The sequence below is a fragment of the Acinonyx jubatus genome, chromosome C1, assembly GCF_027475565.1.
Source record: "Acinonyx jubatus isolate Ajub_Pintada_27869175 chromosome C1, VMU_Ajub_asm_v1.0, whole genome shotgun sequence".
NCBI lineage: Eukaryota > Metazoa > Chordata > Mammalia > Carnivora > Felidae > Acinonyx > Acinonyx jubatus.
The window spans coordinates 176,023,650-176,040,952 of record NC_069381.1 but is presented as its reverse complement, the minus strand read 5'-3'; the positions used below and the strand labels follow the sequence as shown (position 1 = coordinate 176,040,952).

The 17,303-nt window shown below is 42.2% G+C and overlaps 1 protein-coding gene across 4 annotated transcripts in view; it reads left to right on the top strand.

The window, feature by feature from the left end:
- Window positions 1-9,110: 9,110 nt before the first annotated feature.
- The window catches only part of TMEFF2 (transmembrane protein with EGF like and two follistatin like domains 2), a 229,275-nt gene continuing 221,082 nt past the window's right edge, over window positions 9,111-17,303 (top strand). For all 4 annotated transcript variants that reach the window (XM_053215471.1, XM_027054368.2, XM_027054361.2 and 1 more), the window contains exons 1-2: window positions 9,111-9,349; window positions 11,705-11,814. In XM_053215471.1, coding sequence (XP_053071446.1) covers window positions 9,178-9,349; window positions 11,705-11,814 — 282 coding nt within the window. In that variant the 5' untranslated portion in view covers window positions 9,111-9,177. The remainder of the gene's footprint in view (window positions 9,350-11,704; window positions 11,815-17,303) is intronic.

The window sequence follows — 17,303 nt, the reverse complement described above, 5'->3', positions numbered from 1 at the left end:
ATAAATAAGAGAGTTTGCTAACTCCAGCACCCCCTCTAGCTCGCCAAGCTCCAAGCAAAGAAGAGGGAGCTAAGTAAGGTGGTCTCTATACCATGACTCCTAAAAAGCTGAAACTGCCCTCAAATCCAGCTGTGGTAAAGCACCCAGGAAGCAACTAGCTACAAAAACCGCTCTCAAGAGCGCGCCCTCTACTGGACGGATGGAGAAACCTCATCATTACAGGCTTGGTACCGTGGCCGTCCCTGAAATTAGATCCTACCAGAAGTCCACTGGACTTCTGATTCCCTAACTTCCTTTCCAGGGTGTGGTGCGAGAAACTGCTTCAGACCAATCTGTGCTTCCTCAGTGTAGCTATTGGTTCTTTGCAGAAGGCAAGTGAGGCCTATCTGGTGAGCTGTTTTTGAAGACACCACCCTGTATGCTTATCCATGTCAAATGTTAACAATTATGCCAAAGGCATCCAGCTAGCATGCTGCGCCCATGGAGAATGTGCTTAAGAAACCACTATGATGGAACATATTTCATTCTTTAAACAAAATTCTCGGGGCGCCTCGGTGGCTCAGTCGGTTAAGCGGCCGATTTCAGCTCAGGTCACGATCTCGCGGTCCCTGAGTTCGAGCCCCGCCTCAGGCTCTGGGCTGATGGCTCAGAGCCTGGAGCCCGTTTCAGATTCTGTGTCTCCCTCTCTCTCTACCCCTCCCCCGTTCATGCTCTGTCTCTCTCTGTCTCAAAAATAAATAAACGTTGAAAAAAATTTTTCTTCTTTTTTGTGAGCCCCGTGGGGTCAAAAAGTACCTACGCATATGGTTGCAAGTGGAAACATACCGGACAGAAAGCAGGTCTTGGCAGTTTTTCCATTTTCACTTGTGTGTGAATTTTTTTTTTATTTTCATTTTTTTAACGTTTATTTATTTTTGAGACAGAGAGAGACAGAGCATGAACGGGGGAGGGGCAGAGAGAGAGGGAGACACAGAATCGGAAACAGGCTCCAGGCTCTGAGCCATCAGCCCAGAGCCCGACGCGGGGCTCGAACTCACGGACCGCGAGATCGTGACCTGAGCTGAAGTCAGACGCTTAACCGACTGAGCCACCCAGGCGCCCCTACTTGCGTGTGAATTTTTAATATAAATGTTGGGACCTAAAGCATTAATGCAAGTCAAAATGAACAAGTCTTGGTAGTTCAACCCTATAACAATTATAAATAAACCCGTTAAATATTTTTGGACAATGCCGGCATTTGGATTTTCTTAAAACAAGTAAATTTTTTATTGACAGCAACAAAAGAAAGAAAGAAAGAAAGAAAGAGAAAGAAAGAAAAAGAAAGGGAAAAAGAATTTATATACACTAAAAAATAAACTAGTTTTATGGTTATTAAATAATTTTGTCATGGAAACATCTCTTCTCCTTTATCAGATGTACTAAAATTTAAAATATAGGGGCACCTGGGTGGCTCAGTTAGTTAAGGGTCCGACTTCAACTTCGGCTCAGGTCAGGATCTAATGGTTTGTGGGTTTGAGCCCCACATCAGCTCTGTGCTGACAGTTCAGAGCCTGGAGCCTGCTTCAGATCCTGTGTCTTCCCCTCTCTCTGCCCCTCCCCCAGTTGTGCTCTGTCTCTCTGTCTCTCTCAAAAATAAACATTAAAAAAAATTAAATATATACAATTTCACAATAATACATATATAATATTCAGCAACTAAATGCAATTTATAAACAGACATCTGAGATGGGGATGTTAGGATTGCAGAGGAAACTAGTCTATAGGGAGAAAGAATAATGGAAATAGCTAAAGTAACATTAAAGAAAAAAAAGAAAAAAAGATGCTGCTGCCCCAGAAAGATGAAATGAACCTGTGCCTTAACTCTCTGGATGGCTTTCTATTTATAGAGTTTAGTCCTTCCTGTAACTTGCCTTCTTCCTCCTCTAGAGCCCCACACCACATTCTCTCTTTTCTTACACCAGGCTAAATTTCTTTTTGATACTCAAGAAATAAAAATAACTCTGGACAATAGAAAACGGAGACTCAGAGAAACTAAGTAACTTCTCCATGGATGCCCAGCTTGTAAATGTCAGGTCAAAGATTCCAACTCCCATATTCACAGTTACCCTGTCATAAAGCTTTGCCCTGCCCTCATATCAGAAGCTCTAATAATAGCCAGTGAGGGGCTAAGTGTCTGGATTTTCACTGCAATGCAAAGCAGTAAGCATAGAGGTGTAAAGAAGTCAATTCAACTCTCTTTAAGACCTTGCAAAAGTTTCTATTTAAATACTTTTAGCATGTTCCACATGTGAGCCACAGCTTTTCACAAAGTAGTGTTATCAGATACAATCTGCATCTTTTCCTATGTTATAATCACTGCTACGGAAATACCGCTATCTAATTTAGAATTTATGTAAGAGAAAACCAAGGAAAAATTTTAAAGGTTGTGAATATTTATAATGTTTATAATGACAGGGAAAGTTGCATCAGAAAATAAGAGTTGCGGAATATTTACCCTACTGTGAGCTGGCTTTACTGCCGTTTCTGTGCAAGGAGAAGCCAGAGAAAATGACCAGCCTTATCTAACATGCTGACACAATTTTTTTTAAAGCTTCATTCCTTTAAACTATTGTTACTAATGGTGTAATAAATGGAAATCCATTGCCATAGTTTATTGCAGTGTTTTCTTGCTAAGAGGGATTCCATGATCAAATAATATTGGAAAACCTGAGTTCAATAAAGTTAAATAGGTGTTTAGTTTTATTTGATGTTGTTTTGGTTTGATTTTACTGCAGGGCTCCTCAGAGCCTTTAATATGCAAATGTGCATTGTGAAGCTAAGTAGAGTTTATCCGGAGCCTTTCCCAAATTTATTTTATGACAGAAGTTTCTCCACCTCAGTTTTTCTTTTTCTTCTTTTTGGGGGAGTAGGGAAGAGGAGGAAGAAACACTTATGTAGAAGGAGCAACAAAATGGTTGAGAATATTACTTCCCAAGAGACCTGCTCTGCCACTGACACAAGTAAGTTGGGTAACAAACAAACAAAACCAAAGGAAACCAAAACCAAACCCAAAAAGAAACAAAAAAACAAAAAACCCCACCTAACACAGAGCAGTTTCACTCCAAACTGATTCAAGCTTCTGGTTCCACCTTACCTCCAGAGACTCAAGGTCATGGAGTAAAGACTCCGCATAAGTACTTTTTTTAATTCCCCAGGTGATCATGGCCCATTGCCATAAGAGGAAATACACTATTTCTCTATCACTGTAATTATAAATCTAAACATAAACTATGAAAAATAATTAAGGGCACTGGAATCAATAAGGCATAGGAAAAGTTACATTATAAAATTATTTCTTTAAATCATGGCTTGTTATATATGCATCATTAAATAATTACAGCAAAGGGTGGAAAAATAGCAAATTTACTCTCAGTTAAAAAAAAAATTCTGCCTGAAATGAAGATGACATCTTGGAAACATTATGAATAGCATTTGATCTACAAATTAAATACGTGATGTATTAATATACTTGTTATTGATAATATAACATGTACTTTTTATAATAATAAATTGTAAATAGCTGAGGAAAAGCTATTGAAAGCTAAGGATATAATGATTTGTGTCTATATAAGCGAGGTAGGCTAGAAAATAAGGTTTTGGGTTAGATATGAAAATGATACCATATTTCATTATTAATAATCAACATACTGTACACTCTAATATCACACATATATATCTTGGATATCATTAATTACTTTTAATTACATATTTTATATAAATTATTATATATAAATGTATACCTGACTATATACACATATTTATGTGTTCATTCATTCTGTATAGAGATTCACCCCACGGCCATTATCATTAAAGCATATATTATATTTCCCTTAATTTTCAGAAGAACCCTTGGAGGTAGGTATTACTATTACCTATATTTTACAAATGAGAAAACTGTTCACAGTCATGAAGCTACTAAGTCAGACATAGTAGAAGTTTACTGCATATTTGGTGAACATATGCATAAAGAAATTCAATACTTAATGATAGATATAGAGACAGACATGAATGAAAGCTCATCTATACACTGAGTATAAGCCTTTATGTTTTTAAAAAAAATGTTTACGTAATCTATACACACAGCATGGGGCTCAAACTCACGACCACTGAGCCAGGCAAGCATCCCCCCCCCACCTTTCTTATTAATTTTTATTTTTTTAGAGTGTAAGCCTCTATCTTGTCTTAGAACCTTCTCTGCCAAAAGTCCTGTGAAAACCGAGCAAGAATCCAGATATCCTTTCATTTGTTATATAGGTGTAGGTAGTACCTTAGTTCTTAAACAAGGAAGAATATTAAAATACAGATTCCATGGTCCAACTCCAAACTGAATTAACATCCTACTAGTGAGACCTGGAATTTGTGTATTATTTATTTGTTTATTTATTTTTAATGTTTATTTATTTTTGAGAGAGAGAGAGAGACCACGGGGTGAGGGTAGAGAGAGAGGGAGACACAGAATCTGAAGCAGGCTCCAAGCTCTGAGCTGTCAGCACAGAGACCGACGCAGGACTTGAACCCACGAACCAGGAGATCATGACCTGAACCAGTTGGACTCTTCACCGGCTGAACCACCCAGGCGCCCCTGGAATTTGTCTCCTTTTAAACAGCTTCTTAAGTAATTCATATGAGGTAATTAATAAGAATTGCAAGTATGAAATTTAATGTTTGGGTCTTACTGGTACTCCATAGGAAGGGCAAAGCAGCTGCATGGACAGAAAGAATATGTTCCTAGTTAGTTTCCTTTCATAGAAGCTACGAGGTAGTAGCCATACCAGCAAGAAATGGTGATTTAGGTTTTGGGCTCTGACAGACAAAACTGTGCTGAGTCCCAGCTGTGCCATTGACCGAGTTTGTTACAGTGGGCAAGCCCCTTGATGCTTTAAAAGAGATATGCCATTTTGGTTCTGGCACCTGGGTGACTCAGTGGGTTAACTGCCCAACTCTTGATTTTGGCTCACGTCATGATTTCAGGGTTCCTGACATCCAGTCCCATGCTGTGCTCTGTGCTGACAGCGTGGAGCTTGCTTGAGATTCTCTCCCTCTCTCTCCCCCTTCCCTCCCTCCTCTCAAAACAAATAAACATTTAAAAAAAGAAGCTATGTGCTTTTCTATAAAATGGAGATAAAGGAATGTCTTATCTCATAGGGGTTTTGCGGAGCTTAAAAATGTGTTTCCTCCTGAAGGAAACAATGTCTGACACTTAATAAGCATACTATATATCTTACTATTATTGAAACATCAGAAAGTGTTAGAGATCAGAAAGGAGATAGAGCTCTGATTGGCAGTATGTCTTATTTTCCCAGATTTATTTATTTATCTTAAATGTTTCTTGTTCTGGAATAACTTTTTCTCCCTTCCCCCACCTGCACCCCCATTAAAACTCTGAGTAATCTCACCATTCTTAACAATGCCCTTTCCATGTAAGGGGAGAAAAAAACTTTGAAAAAAATCTCTATGGAAAAAAAAAATTCTGTTCTGTTTGTACTTAAAAATATGATAACTTGACTCTCACCCTCTGAGTCAATTCTAGAGTGTGTGTGCCATAAATAAACTGTTTTAGCTCAGGGATATTGAAAGTAAATATTCCGTACTCCTTGAAAATAAGAAATTTTGCAAATGCATGACAAGATTGGATTGTGTACCTAGTATTCATATAATGCACGATGCAAAATACAATTTGTAGACCTAGTTTTAAATTCAATTCTAATAAGGAAACCGATTTGACCTGTTGGGGGAAAAGTTGAAGCACTAATCCAATCACTAATCCAATCTTCATTGCCATAAAATGTAATCCCTGTTTATTTCTTTGGTACTAATGATGAGGCTAAATAACGTATATATTTGTATTTACATGTTCAGCAATCCTATGCTCTGTGCAGTGAGTGATGTTCTTCTGCCACTTGGTGGTGCCTTCCAGTTTCAGAATTTGTTTCTTGGTGGCACTTTAACACCAAGTACAAAGCAAGCTAAACAAAATCACAGCATTCCTATTGGAAAGGCTTTGCCTGAAACTGTTTAGTAATTTAAAGAACCTCTGTGCAAGTAACTGCATTTGTTAACCAGTCACAACCAGTAATTAACTCCTTTGGAGTTTTAAGTTACTTTGGGCAAAATGTCTTAGGAAGAGTACATATTAGTAGAAAGCATGCCAAAAATTTACTTAGCAGAGAATTCAATAACAGTTCTACTCTGCTAAGAGGTGCTGTAAAATTCTACTTATACAGCCAAGTACTGAATTCCTAGCAGGTCCCGTGTCATTATCATAATTACTGCATAAACACTTTTAAGGACTTTGCCTTTAGTTTTAAGCATGACTTATTTTCATAAGCCTGATTAGTTACCACACCAGCCTTGCTATGGAAAATGACATGTCCTCACTCTGAACTGGGAGTTGTTAAATCTTGATCTACATTAAGTGTATATTTATGTTGCCTTTTCTGCTGAAAGGGTGCAGCGAAAGACATCCCTGATTCCTTGTTTTTGCAATATCGGCTGGCAGCTGTAGCTAATGGGCATTCCGTTTCCTTAAAGAATTTAGCTGCGCTGTCTGGAAGCCGATTTTCTGATGCCTCCAACGTCTGGTCTAATTGATCTGTTTTAATGGAGTCTTTGTCGGTGAGAAGCGAGATGCCACCGACTAGAATGCTGGGATCTGCTACTTAATTGCCAGGAGTGAGAGACACTGAGGCTCAGAAATCTTTGGAAGTGGGCGAGGGTTGGGGGGTAATCTTGGGGCGGAGGCGGAGATGTAAGATAAAGGGATGGGTTTCACAGGAAAAAAGATGAGATTTCTTTGAGGCTCTGAGGTGCTGCACGATCACATCTCTCAAAGGAGAAGTTAAAAAGCAAGGAAGTGGGAGGAGGTTGGAGGTTAAGGTACTTAAAAGGATAGCTCGGGCACAATTTGTTTTTCTGACGGTGCCTGCCAAAGATAGATAGTCCCTGCTTTCAAAGTGTACTGATGCCTCTTTTAAGTGATTGGGGATGGACGCTAATTGCCTGTGAGATACTATCAAACACGCTCTTCTAAATTCGGGGAACCAGAAGGAGAGGGGGAAAGGCGAGATTCTAAAAAAGAGAAACAGAGATGAGGGCAAAGAAAGAAAGAAAGAAAGGGAGGAAGGTTGGAAGGAAGGAAGGATGGAAGAAAGGAAGGAAGGGAAAAAAGAGAAAGGGAAGGAAGGAAGGGAAGGAGGAAGAAAGGAAGGAAGGAAGGAAGGAAGGAAGGAAGGAAGGAAGGAAGGAAGAAAGAAAGGTAAAAAGGAAGGTGGGAGGAGGCAGAGAAGAGAAAGAGGAAAGAAGGAGGGAGGGAGAGAGAAATAGGGAGGGTGCTGCGAGAAAAAAAAAAAAAGAAAAATCCTGAATCAGTAAACAATCACACAGAAAAGAAAATTCTTCCTTGTAGGTCATCCAAAACACTGTGACCGCAATAACGACCCGGGTCACCACGGAAAAATGTTCCTCTCCATCCACGTCCCGGGAAGCTCTCGGTCCGGTTACTAGCGACTAAAATACCATTAGGCTAAAGAGTGTCTAACTGCGTGAAGAATGCAGCAGGCGGAAGGCGGGTCCCGCTACGCCTTTGCTCAGCGCCGGCTGGAGCGAAAGAAAGAAGGGCTCCGAGCGAGATAGTCCAGTCGAGTTAGACCTTCTCGCCTCCCCGGGTCGCCGGCGATGGGGCGGAGAGATCCGCTAGAGCGCGCAGGGCCGCTCCCCGCGCCGCCCGAGTGAGCCGCTCTTCTGGGAAGCCGCTTCCCGGGGGCTGCGCCCGCAACCCACCCGTTGCTGCCGCGGAGGAGCCCTTCCCGCCTCTCCCCGACCACTTGTGCGGTGCCAATCTGACCTCCGGAACACACTTCCCCGCGCCTCCCGGGCAGCCGCACTAACACGCTCCCGGCTGGAGAGGAGCGAGTGACGAGAAGGCTCCAGAGTCTGGGCTCCCCGGGCTGCGTCGGAGCTGCAGGGGGCCAGGGAGGGGAGGGAGAGAGGGAGAGAGAAGGAAGAGGAGAGAGAGCCTGCAAGGCTGGCTGAGTCAGCTTGGCGAGCAGCCTCCGGGTCGCAGGCTCCGAGGGAAACTGCTGCTGCTTCCAGGCCGGCCAGAGCTGTTCTCACACCACCGCCTCTCACCCTCTCCTGGTCTCTGCCACCTCCCCAGAGAAAGGTTCCTGGGCTCGCGCGGCGATTTCCCCAGCTTGAATCCGGATACAGGCGGCGCGCTCCCGCACGCAGGAGCGCGGGGCGCCAGCAGGACACCCTCTCCTCTGGGCCCTCTCTCCCCTCTCTGCCCTGCTGCTCCCGCTCCTCCGCCACCTCAGCCCTCGCCGGCCGCAGCTCGGAGAGACGCCACCCAGCCGCGGCTGGCACTCGCAGCCCGGGGTCACGCACTGACGAGGGGAGCTAGATCGGGGAGCCCTAGACCGGACACAGAGCTCGGGGTGGCGGGGGGGGGGTCGTGGGGCGGAAAGTGAAAGGGCAGGTGGTATATAAAGCTGTGAGAGTCGCCCACTCTGGAGCCCGCGCTTCTCCCCCGAGCCATCCCCGCCTAGCCGCACTCGGGCCAGCGCCTGGCGAGCTGGCCCATCTGTGGCATCCGCCGTCGCCTCCTCCTTGCACCTCCTCGCCGACCCCTCCCTCGCGGGACCTGCATCCCGCTCCGCCAATCAGCGCCCGCCTGCCTCTTCCCACGTGATCTCGGGCGGGCTAAGGACCTGCTGCTTCCCAAACGCCAGAGGGATGCGGGCGGCAGAGCGCGAGAGGCGGCTGCGGGGCTGTGGGGCGCTTTGACTCTCCTTCCAGCAGCCTCCTTGGACTCCTCTCCTCCGCCCTCCGGACTCCGGTCTCCTCGTGGTCCCCTGGCTTCCCAGATCCCCCTCCTTATGGCAGCAGCCCCCCGAGTCTCCGGCGCAGCTTCTCGGCGGACGACCCTCTCGCTCCCGGGGCTGGGCCGGGTCACTGGATGTTGCTGAAACTCCGGAGACCATGCGCGGGTTTGGCTGCTGCTTCCCCGTCGGGTGCCACTGCCGCCGCCGCCGCCTCTGCTGCCGCCGTCCGCGGGATGCCCAGTAGCCCGCTGCCCGGCCCCCGCGATCGCGTGTTCTTCGGAAGCCGTTTGCTACTGCAGAGTTGCGCGAACTAGTCATGGTGCTGTGGGAGTCCCCGCGGCAGTGCAGCAGCTGGACACTCTGCGAGGGCTTCTGCTGGCTGCTGCTGCTGCCGGTGATGCTACTCATCGTAGCCCGCCCGGTGAAGCTCGCGGCTTTCCCTACCTCCTTAAGTGACTGCCAAACGCCCACCGGTTGGAACTGCTCTGGTAAGTCCACCACCCCAGCGCCCGACCCCCTTCGGCCCCGCAGAGGGGACGCGTTTCCAGCGCAGACCAAGCCCACCTTAGTGCGTCTCCTCAGCCCCGTGCCTCTTACTGCCCCAAACCTCCCGGACGACCGACCTCCACCCCGAGGAGCACTGGGAACCTTCCAGGCCGCTGCGGAAGCTGGGGCGGGGGGGGGGGGGGGGTGACGGGGTCTGGGGTGGGCAAAAAGTACACGTGTAGGAACTTTTTGCATTCTTGCCCTTAGAGCGGCGGATATTTTAAGAAATACTGGACGGGATGGTTTTGTGGATCCACCGAAATGAGCACCAGTCCTTGGGGGCTGGGGGGGTGGGGGGTGGGGACTAAAACAGAACCTTTCCATCATGAAAGGAAAAAGTCTAGCTAAAACGAGCGAGAAATAACTTTATGGGAAGGAACAAGCGAGAAAGCGATAAATCCAAGAGTGACTGCAGGGGAAACACTGATTTCTGGCAAAAGTGCCATGGGGTGCCCTGGTCTTGCTTTCAAGACCAGGTCACACGGATTCTAAAGGAGCTTGGGGTTTAAGAGAATCAATCTCTCTCTCTGTCTTCCCCTTTCTCTCTCCCTTTCCCTCTCTCCGTCTCTTCCTCTCTCCCACATCCTCCTTCAAAGACGTGTTTTTGCAGCCCAGAGATGCTTCTCTCTTGCCTCCCCAAGCTCCTGATGGGGAAGGGAAGTTGAGAAAAGAATCAGTCGTCGGTCTCCCAGGCCTGGGTGGGCATAGCCGAGGCGGGCAGGCTCCTGCGGGCGGGCGGAACCGACCCCGGGCTGACTCCATTTCTGGGCAAGCTTCCTCCGAGTGGGTCCGGCGCTCTTCTTGCTTGCCGGGGTCCCTTCAGAGTCTGAACGCGAGAGCTTGGCAGGCTTTGCTCAGCCGAAGCCTCCTAAGTACATAGGGCCTGAGGATGGGAGTTGCTGTACTCCGGGCTGGCTTTGCATTTCAGTGTGACAGCCCAGAGTATACTGGGCGGGATTGTGGTGTGGTTTCATTGGCATTTTAAATTGCATTCACATGCCTGGGTATTGTCCCCTAGGTCTGGTCTGTTCTAGTTTTAGCAAGCGTGCATGTAATTTTTCATCTTCTGTAAATATAATTCTGCTGTAGTTAAATCTGGCTCTGAACAAAGTGGCTTCCAGGGATGTATGTAAGCTGAAGTGTGTGTAACTTTGGAGAGGTGGGAATGGCCAACTGTAACTCATAGGATGAAAGAACATGTAGTCCTAGGTTGTTACTGCCATGAGGAACATTATTATGCATCATGATAGTTTGTGCTTTTTTAAAGACAGGTTGAGATTTGCACCCGGTTAGATTTGGGTCAATAGATTGCCTTTGTTCTGTTTTTGGCAATTTCTAACTTTGGTATTTTTATAAAATTTAGCATGTCTTCTTTAACTTATTCCTGGTTCATGGGCGCATGTATGTTATTTTTGAAAAGCTGAGTTCCAGTTTTCAGGTGTCTGGTCACTTTTTTAGGTGCTTTATCATAGGGCTATGAAACAACCTGTGCTTGAAATGAATGGTCACAGCTTTGTAGACCAACATGCCTGGTTTGCTTCATCCCAAGTACAGTATCGCTTTAGGAAATAACTAACTTAAATGGGAAATTGAGGTTGGCAATCAAGAGATGTACTATGAGCCGGATATCTTAAGGAGATTTGCAGAGACTAAAGAGAATAAACTTGTTTTCAAGGCAGGTTTTCAAGAACCTGGCACCCCCCTCCACCCTGTTAACTTAGAGGTGATCAATCTTCATTTGAGCCAGACAGACCATCACAGAAAACACTGTGCCTGTTTATCTTTATTATTGGGGCTTTTTTTCCTCTTTGTCTGGAGAAATTCCAAATAAGGGGTTGCTTCAGACCTTAAGGCAAAAGAATGGTTAAGGATGGAAAAATGGTAAAATGACATTCAGAGACCATCAACAGCTTTTTTCTAAAATGTAGGCTTGGGGGGGGGGTCATAAACTGTACTCTACTTAATGAGAAAAAAAAATAAAGAAGCTGGGGATCAAGTTATAAACCTTCATTCACTGCTGCCAGTATTAACTCTGGCTAAAATAAAATAGCACAATCAAAAGAGAATATTAAAAGATAATTCATTAAAAAAGAATTGTGAAAAAAAAGAAATGAATATTGATCACTTAACTAGATTTTGGAGGTTATCAGTAGAGAATGACCTTGCAGTACAGCTGTGGTTAATGGAATAAAAATTTAGAGCAATTCTTTTAAAGCTGCAAGATAGTGCTTTTGTTGTGGTTGTTTTTAAAATCTGTAACATCTTTAAATGACTGGAATATTTTCTTTAAATTTGAGGTTATGATGACAGAGAAAATGATCTCTTCCTCTGTGACACCAACACCTGTAAATTTGATGGGGAATGTTTAAGAATTGGAGACACTGTGACTTGCGTCTGTCAGTTCAAGGTAAGAAGCCTGATATTTGCGTCTTCTTCTTCATTGATGAGACTACAAAGAAGGGATCTCCCTTTACAAACCATCACTTGGCAATTTATAGCTGTGCAAGCTAAGAGGAAAGCTGGCACCAAGCAAAAGTGTTGTCCTGCCAACAGAGCCAACGGATGTCAAAAAGACATAGCTTTTTGGAGAAATGTGTATGCCAGAGTTATAAATGCCACTGGAGGTAGAAAGCTTCAGGTTGTTCCTTTGATGTGTCAGAAGCAAATTAGGTTTATGTGTCCCATCTAGCAAGAATTTTATAATTCAACAACTGCTGGGGATAGTAGCTACAACAATCAATGGATAAGAAGTGTGGATTTGTACTTTTGTTCTTTTTGATTGGGGCTGTCATTTTTTTTTTTTTTTATCATACTGCTCTGTTTTAATGGCCTTGGGTCTTATGATCCTGGCAATCCAGTTAAGTTTTTAAATGAACTCCTTATTAGCGTGACTTCAGAACTACTGTGCTAGTTTTGGAAATCTTGGAACTTATTAATATATATCAACTTTTCATGGGTATCACGTTGAATTACAGCTAGATCTCCCAAGAACCCGAAAGAGTGCAAATAGCTGCAGGTCATTTTATGAATGTTAGGAAGATGGAGTTTGCCTCATGTTAAAAGAATAAATAAAATAATTTTTTTGTAAATAGAATGGAGACTGTAGCACTTGTATCATCAAAACTACATTATGTGTATCTATTGAAGATAGAACTCATGTCATTATTATAGCCATCATCTAACAAATGCTTTATACCACGTAAATTATAAGCCCTCTTTTCTCTCAGAATGTTTACATAAGCATATGTACCCTCAACTACCACAGCTATTGTATTAATGTCTTATATTCACCTTTGAGTGTTGCTGAATTCCTTTTGTAAATACACATGAAATCTAACATAAGGTTCAACCAAGAAATACGTGCATAAACAAAACTATATAAGTGAGATCAGGTAAAACTTTTCCCAGACTGGGTAAGCAAAACTAAAAAAATAAGAAAAAAAATGTTACAGAACAAATGAAAACATTAAAGTGAAATTCAGGTCTAAAAACTTGTTATAGTATGCAATATTTAGAATTGTTGATGAAATTAAATATTTTGAATTGAATTTGACCTCCCAGTGAAAGAGATAAGGGAATTCAGATTTAAATATAGTTTGAATGGTTTGTAGATAAGTTAAAAGCTTCTTGCAAATTATTTTCTTCTTTCTAAGAAAAGCAATAAAACAACTAATATTTGCAAAGTGCACCACCTCCTGGTGGGTGAATATTGCTGTGACCACACTACAGTCTTTCAGACCATATTATAGTGTTAGAAACATATTTGTGCATATTTAATATGCATGTGACACGAACCTCTAAGGTCTCCAGCCGCACTAAACAATGTAATTATGTTTTTTCAATGAACTACATGGGAGAGGTAGAGCATGAAAACTCTCCAATTCATACTTTCCCCAAATGTTACGTTTGGACAAATCAGTAATTAAAGGCCCAAAGGATTTTGTGGATTTTCCCCCTTACAGTTTGTGATTCCCATAAATTGGTCTTACTTTCATGACCCAGGGTAGGCATAAGAAGTGAATTCATGAGCAGTATAAAATGAACCAAAAAGAATGTTCCTCAAAGGAAAAACCATAATTCTAACAAGATTTCGACAAGAGAAAAATAATGGAGTTCACAAAATTCTAAATGGGTGCATGCTACTACAAGGAAATGTATAGTTTTCTTATTAAAGAAACTGTATTCAGTTTTCAGGTTCCACAAAGGGTTTTGGTAAAACTTTTTATCAACAAAAATATTTGTGCTTTTCATGTTTTGGTCAGCCAGTTACATTTGTCATTAATTTAAATAATTGTTCAGTGGAATTGATTGAGGAGAGGGCAATGAAAACAAGTTTGAATAAGAAAATAAATGTGTTTTTTTAATGCCTATAGTATTTAAATTTACTACTAGATTTTACTGCTATTAGCTTATGCTTTGTGACAGATGTCAGTCTGTCAAGAGAAAATAAACATTCCCTTCATGGAAAATTTAGACTCTATACATACTAAGACTGTAGAGTGGCTGATTTAGGTTCAAGATCAAAGAAAATGCACAAGTTGTGCAAAGAATAATAAGATATTTTAGGCTAAGAGTATCTTGATTCATTCCTTTCTAGTACATTCCAATGAATTTGAGGTTTTGGTGTGTGTGTGTGTGTGTGTGTGTGTGTGTTTTCCCTCCATATAAGGGAGATAGATGTCTTGATAATCTATTTTCCTATATCCTAGTCTAAACTAGCTGAGGTTATCTACTCCTAGTCTCCTGTGTTTATGGATACAGTCACAAATTCTTTCATTCAAATTAGAATGTGAACGATGGTCATTCTGTCTGAGAGATAAATTTCAAAGGGAAGCGTGGGTGTGATCTGTAGTTTGCCAACTTGGATTATTATTGAAGCACTAAAGAGAACATGTATTTGCCTTCACTTCTCTTAGATGATCTAAAATAAACATAGGGGCATCTGGGTGGCTCTGTTGGTCAAGCATCCAACTCTTGATCTCTGCTCAGGTCATGATCTCACTGTTTGTGAGATGGACCCCCCACATTGGGCTTTGTGCTGACAGGGTGGAGCCTGCTTGGGATTCTCCCTCTGCCTCCCTCCCTGTGTGCCTCTCCCCTGCTCCTGGGCGTGCTTTCTCTTTTCTCTCCCTCTCTCTCTCAAAATAAATAGATAAACATTTAAAAAATTAAATTAAATTAAATTAAATTTAAATTAAATAACACATTCTACCCTTTACTTGTCACAACTGAGTGAGTTAATTGTTTTATCCTCCTTTTACCGATGAGGTAATTCAGGCCCATTACCATTATTAAGTGGTGATCTTAAAGTAAGAACCTAGGTCCTTTGACACCAAATCTCATTTTTTCCCAGGACATTATACATGCAAAAATACATGAAAATATCAGTAACAGCAACAACAATACCAAATTATTGTAGACAATTCAATATCACAGGTAGTACACCTGAGTTTTTGGTGATGATATGAGTTCCAGAAATGGCCTGCAGCCTCATTTCTATCTAAATCCCAGATGACATGCTGATAAATCTTCTGATAAATCAGTTGTGGAGAGGAAAATTTAGAGACAGTTGGATGGATGGATAGGTGGATGGAAGGAAGGAAGGATAAAGTAAGAAGAGAAGGAAGGAAAAAGGAAAGGAGGGAAGGAGGGAGGAAGGACCATATGCAGTTTTTCATAGATAGCACTGGTCATACAATGACCAGTTATCAGTTTGTAATTCAAAAATATGATGAAGTTCTGCTTTTCAGATATTAAATGTTTTCATTTAATAAGCACGTTTTAGATCCGCAGTTCTTCCACTTACTAGGACTGCATAACAAATTGCCCAGAACTTAGTGACTTAAAAATAATGAACAAAACAGGTGAACACAAGGGAAGGGAAACAAAAATAATATAAAAACAGGGAGGGGGATAAAACAGAAGAGACTCATAAATATGGAGAACAAACTGAGGGTCGCTGGAGGGGTTGTGGGAAGGGGGATGGGCTAAATGGGTAAGGGGCACTAGGAAATCTACTCCTGAAGTCATTGTTGCACTATATGCTAACTAATTTGGATGTAAATTTTTTAAAATAAAAAATAAAATAAAATAAATAATGAACGTTTTTTTTTTGTTTTTTTGTTTTTTTGGTTTTTTTTTTGCTCATGAATCTACAATTGGACAGGGCTTGATGGAAATATCTCATCTCTGCTTCCCTTGGCATTAGCCGAGGAAGGGAGAGAACTCAAAGGCTTGGTTCTGTACTCTCCTCAGGGCTCTCACTCATAAGTCTATCAACTGGAGACCTGGGTCCTCAATGTGGATCTCTCTGTGTGTGTTAGTTTGGCCTACCTCATACCACAATGGCTGGGTATTAAGGGCAAGTGTCCAGAAAGAGAGAGAGAGCCAGACAGAAGCTGTATCCTTTAATGACCTAGCCTGAGAAGTCACACAGAGTCACTTTCACCATAACCACAGGCTTGCCCACCCTTAAAGTCGTATTTTCTTTCATTTAAAGAAATGTAGTTACAGAGAAGAGAAAGTTGCTTATTGAATGATCAAAGGATTGGGACATGTGCAGGTTTTTTATCTTTTTCTTTTTTGGAAGAGAAACATACCATATCCTAAGCCATTATTCTTAAGCCTTTGACAACTGGGAATATAACAAGAATTCACTTAACATCTGTGGAGTGCCTTCTACATGCCAGATTCCATGGAAAGTGCCAACAATCTAGAAAATGTAAGTTATACCTAGCTTCTAGATGCTGAAATCTCAGCTAAAAGAAATCTTCATTAACCAAACAAGCAATAAATCATATGAAAAAACTTCTCGCATACATTTTTTGTTCATTTGTAGTAAAATGAATTCCATATATTCTAGAGTGTCAAGTCATTGAACCCACCAGTGTGATATGTAGCTACTTTCTTAAGCAATGTGGACACTTTGGAGCAAAACCATTCCACTGGAAAACACATATTTGGAAAACAAACTTAAGATTTTTACAACATCTTAAGAAAAATAGGATCACTGTTCCCCTGAGAGGAGGTTTGTACAACACATACATTTATGGGTCTAACCATCTGGGCCTGAGTCTTGTTTTTTTTCTCTTACCAGCCAACTATGTGGCCTTTAGCAAATCACTTAACGTCTGAATCTGTCCCTTCATCTGAAACTGAGCAGTATTATGATTACCACTAAAAAGTATTTCCAATAATTTGGCATATTTTAACATAGTACTTAGCCTATTTTTATGTACCAGGGTATCCTGTTTTCCTTTATTTCTTTAATTTTAGACACGTGTGTTTAGTATCAGCGTTAGACGGGGTGTCAGCTGTACTCAAAACAATACATACCATGAGAGACAAATAGTTAACGTTTCTTTTCCTACATGGATATTCCCAAGTATTTTAGAAACATGACTCTGTTAATCCTCCTAAATGTCCTAGTTGACCACTTCAGATGGGGAAACTGAGCTATAAGCTTGTTAAATATTTAACTGTTGAGTGATGTCCACAAGGTCCTACACCGAGGCAGTGAGAGAAATTGGAGAAATGAGGACCAGACTTGCACTCCTGAGGCTTAAGGATTTAGAGTATGCTTCCTCCTTGCATTATTCATATTAATGAGTGCAAGTCGTGGTACTAAAGGCCAAAAACATCGTGCTGGTAATCTACAGTTGAGCTCTCTTCAGCTCCATACAAATCTCCCTTTTGGCTTGTGCATGGAACTTGGCAGCTCTGTTTTTAGCACTGTTCACATTTGGCTTACTGCGTCCTTCAGAAGTGGCATAGGAACACTTTATCAGTTTATTCCATATTTTAAGATGCATATCGGCATTGTGTTCTAGCACTTGTCAGAGATAATAAATACTTCCCACCCCTCACCCCCTGTCCGCTGACTACATCTGAATATTC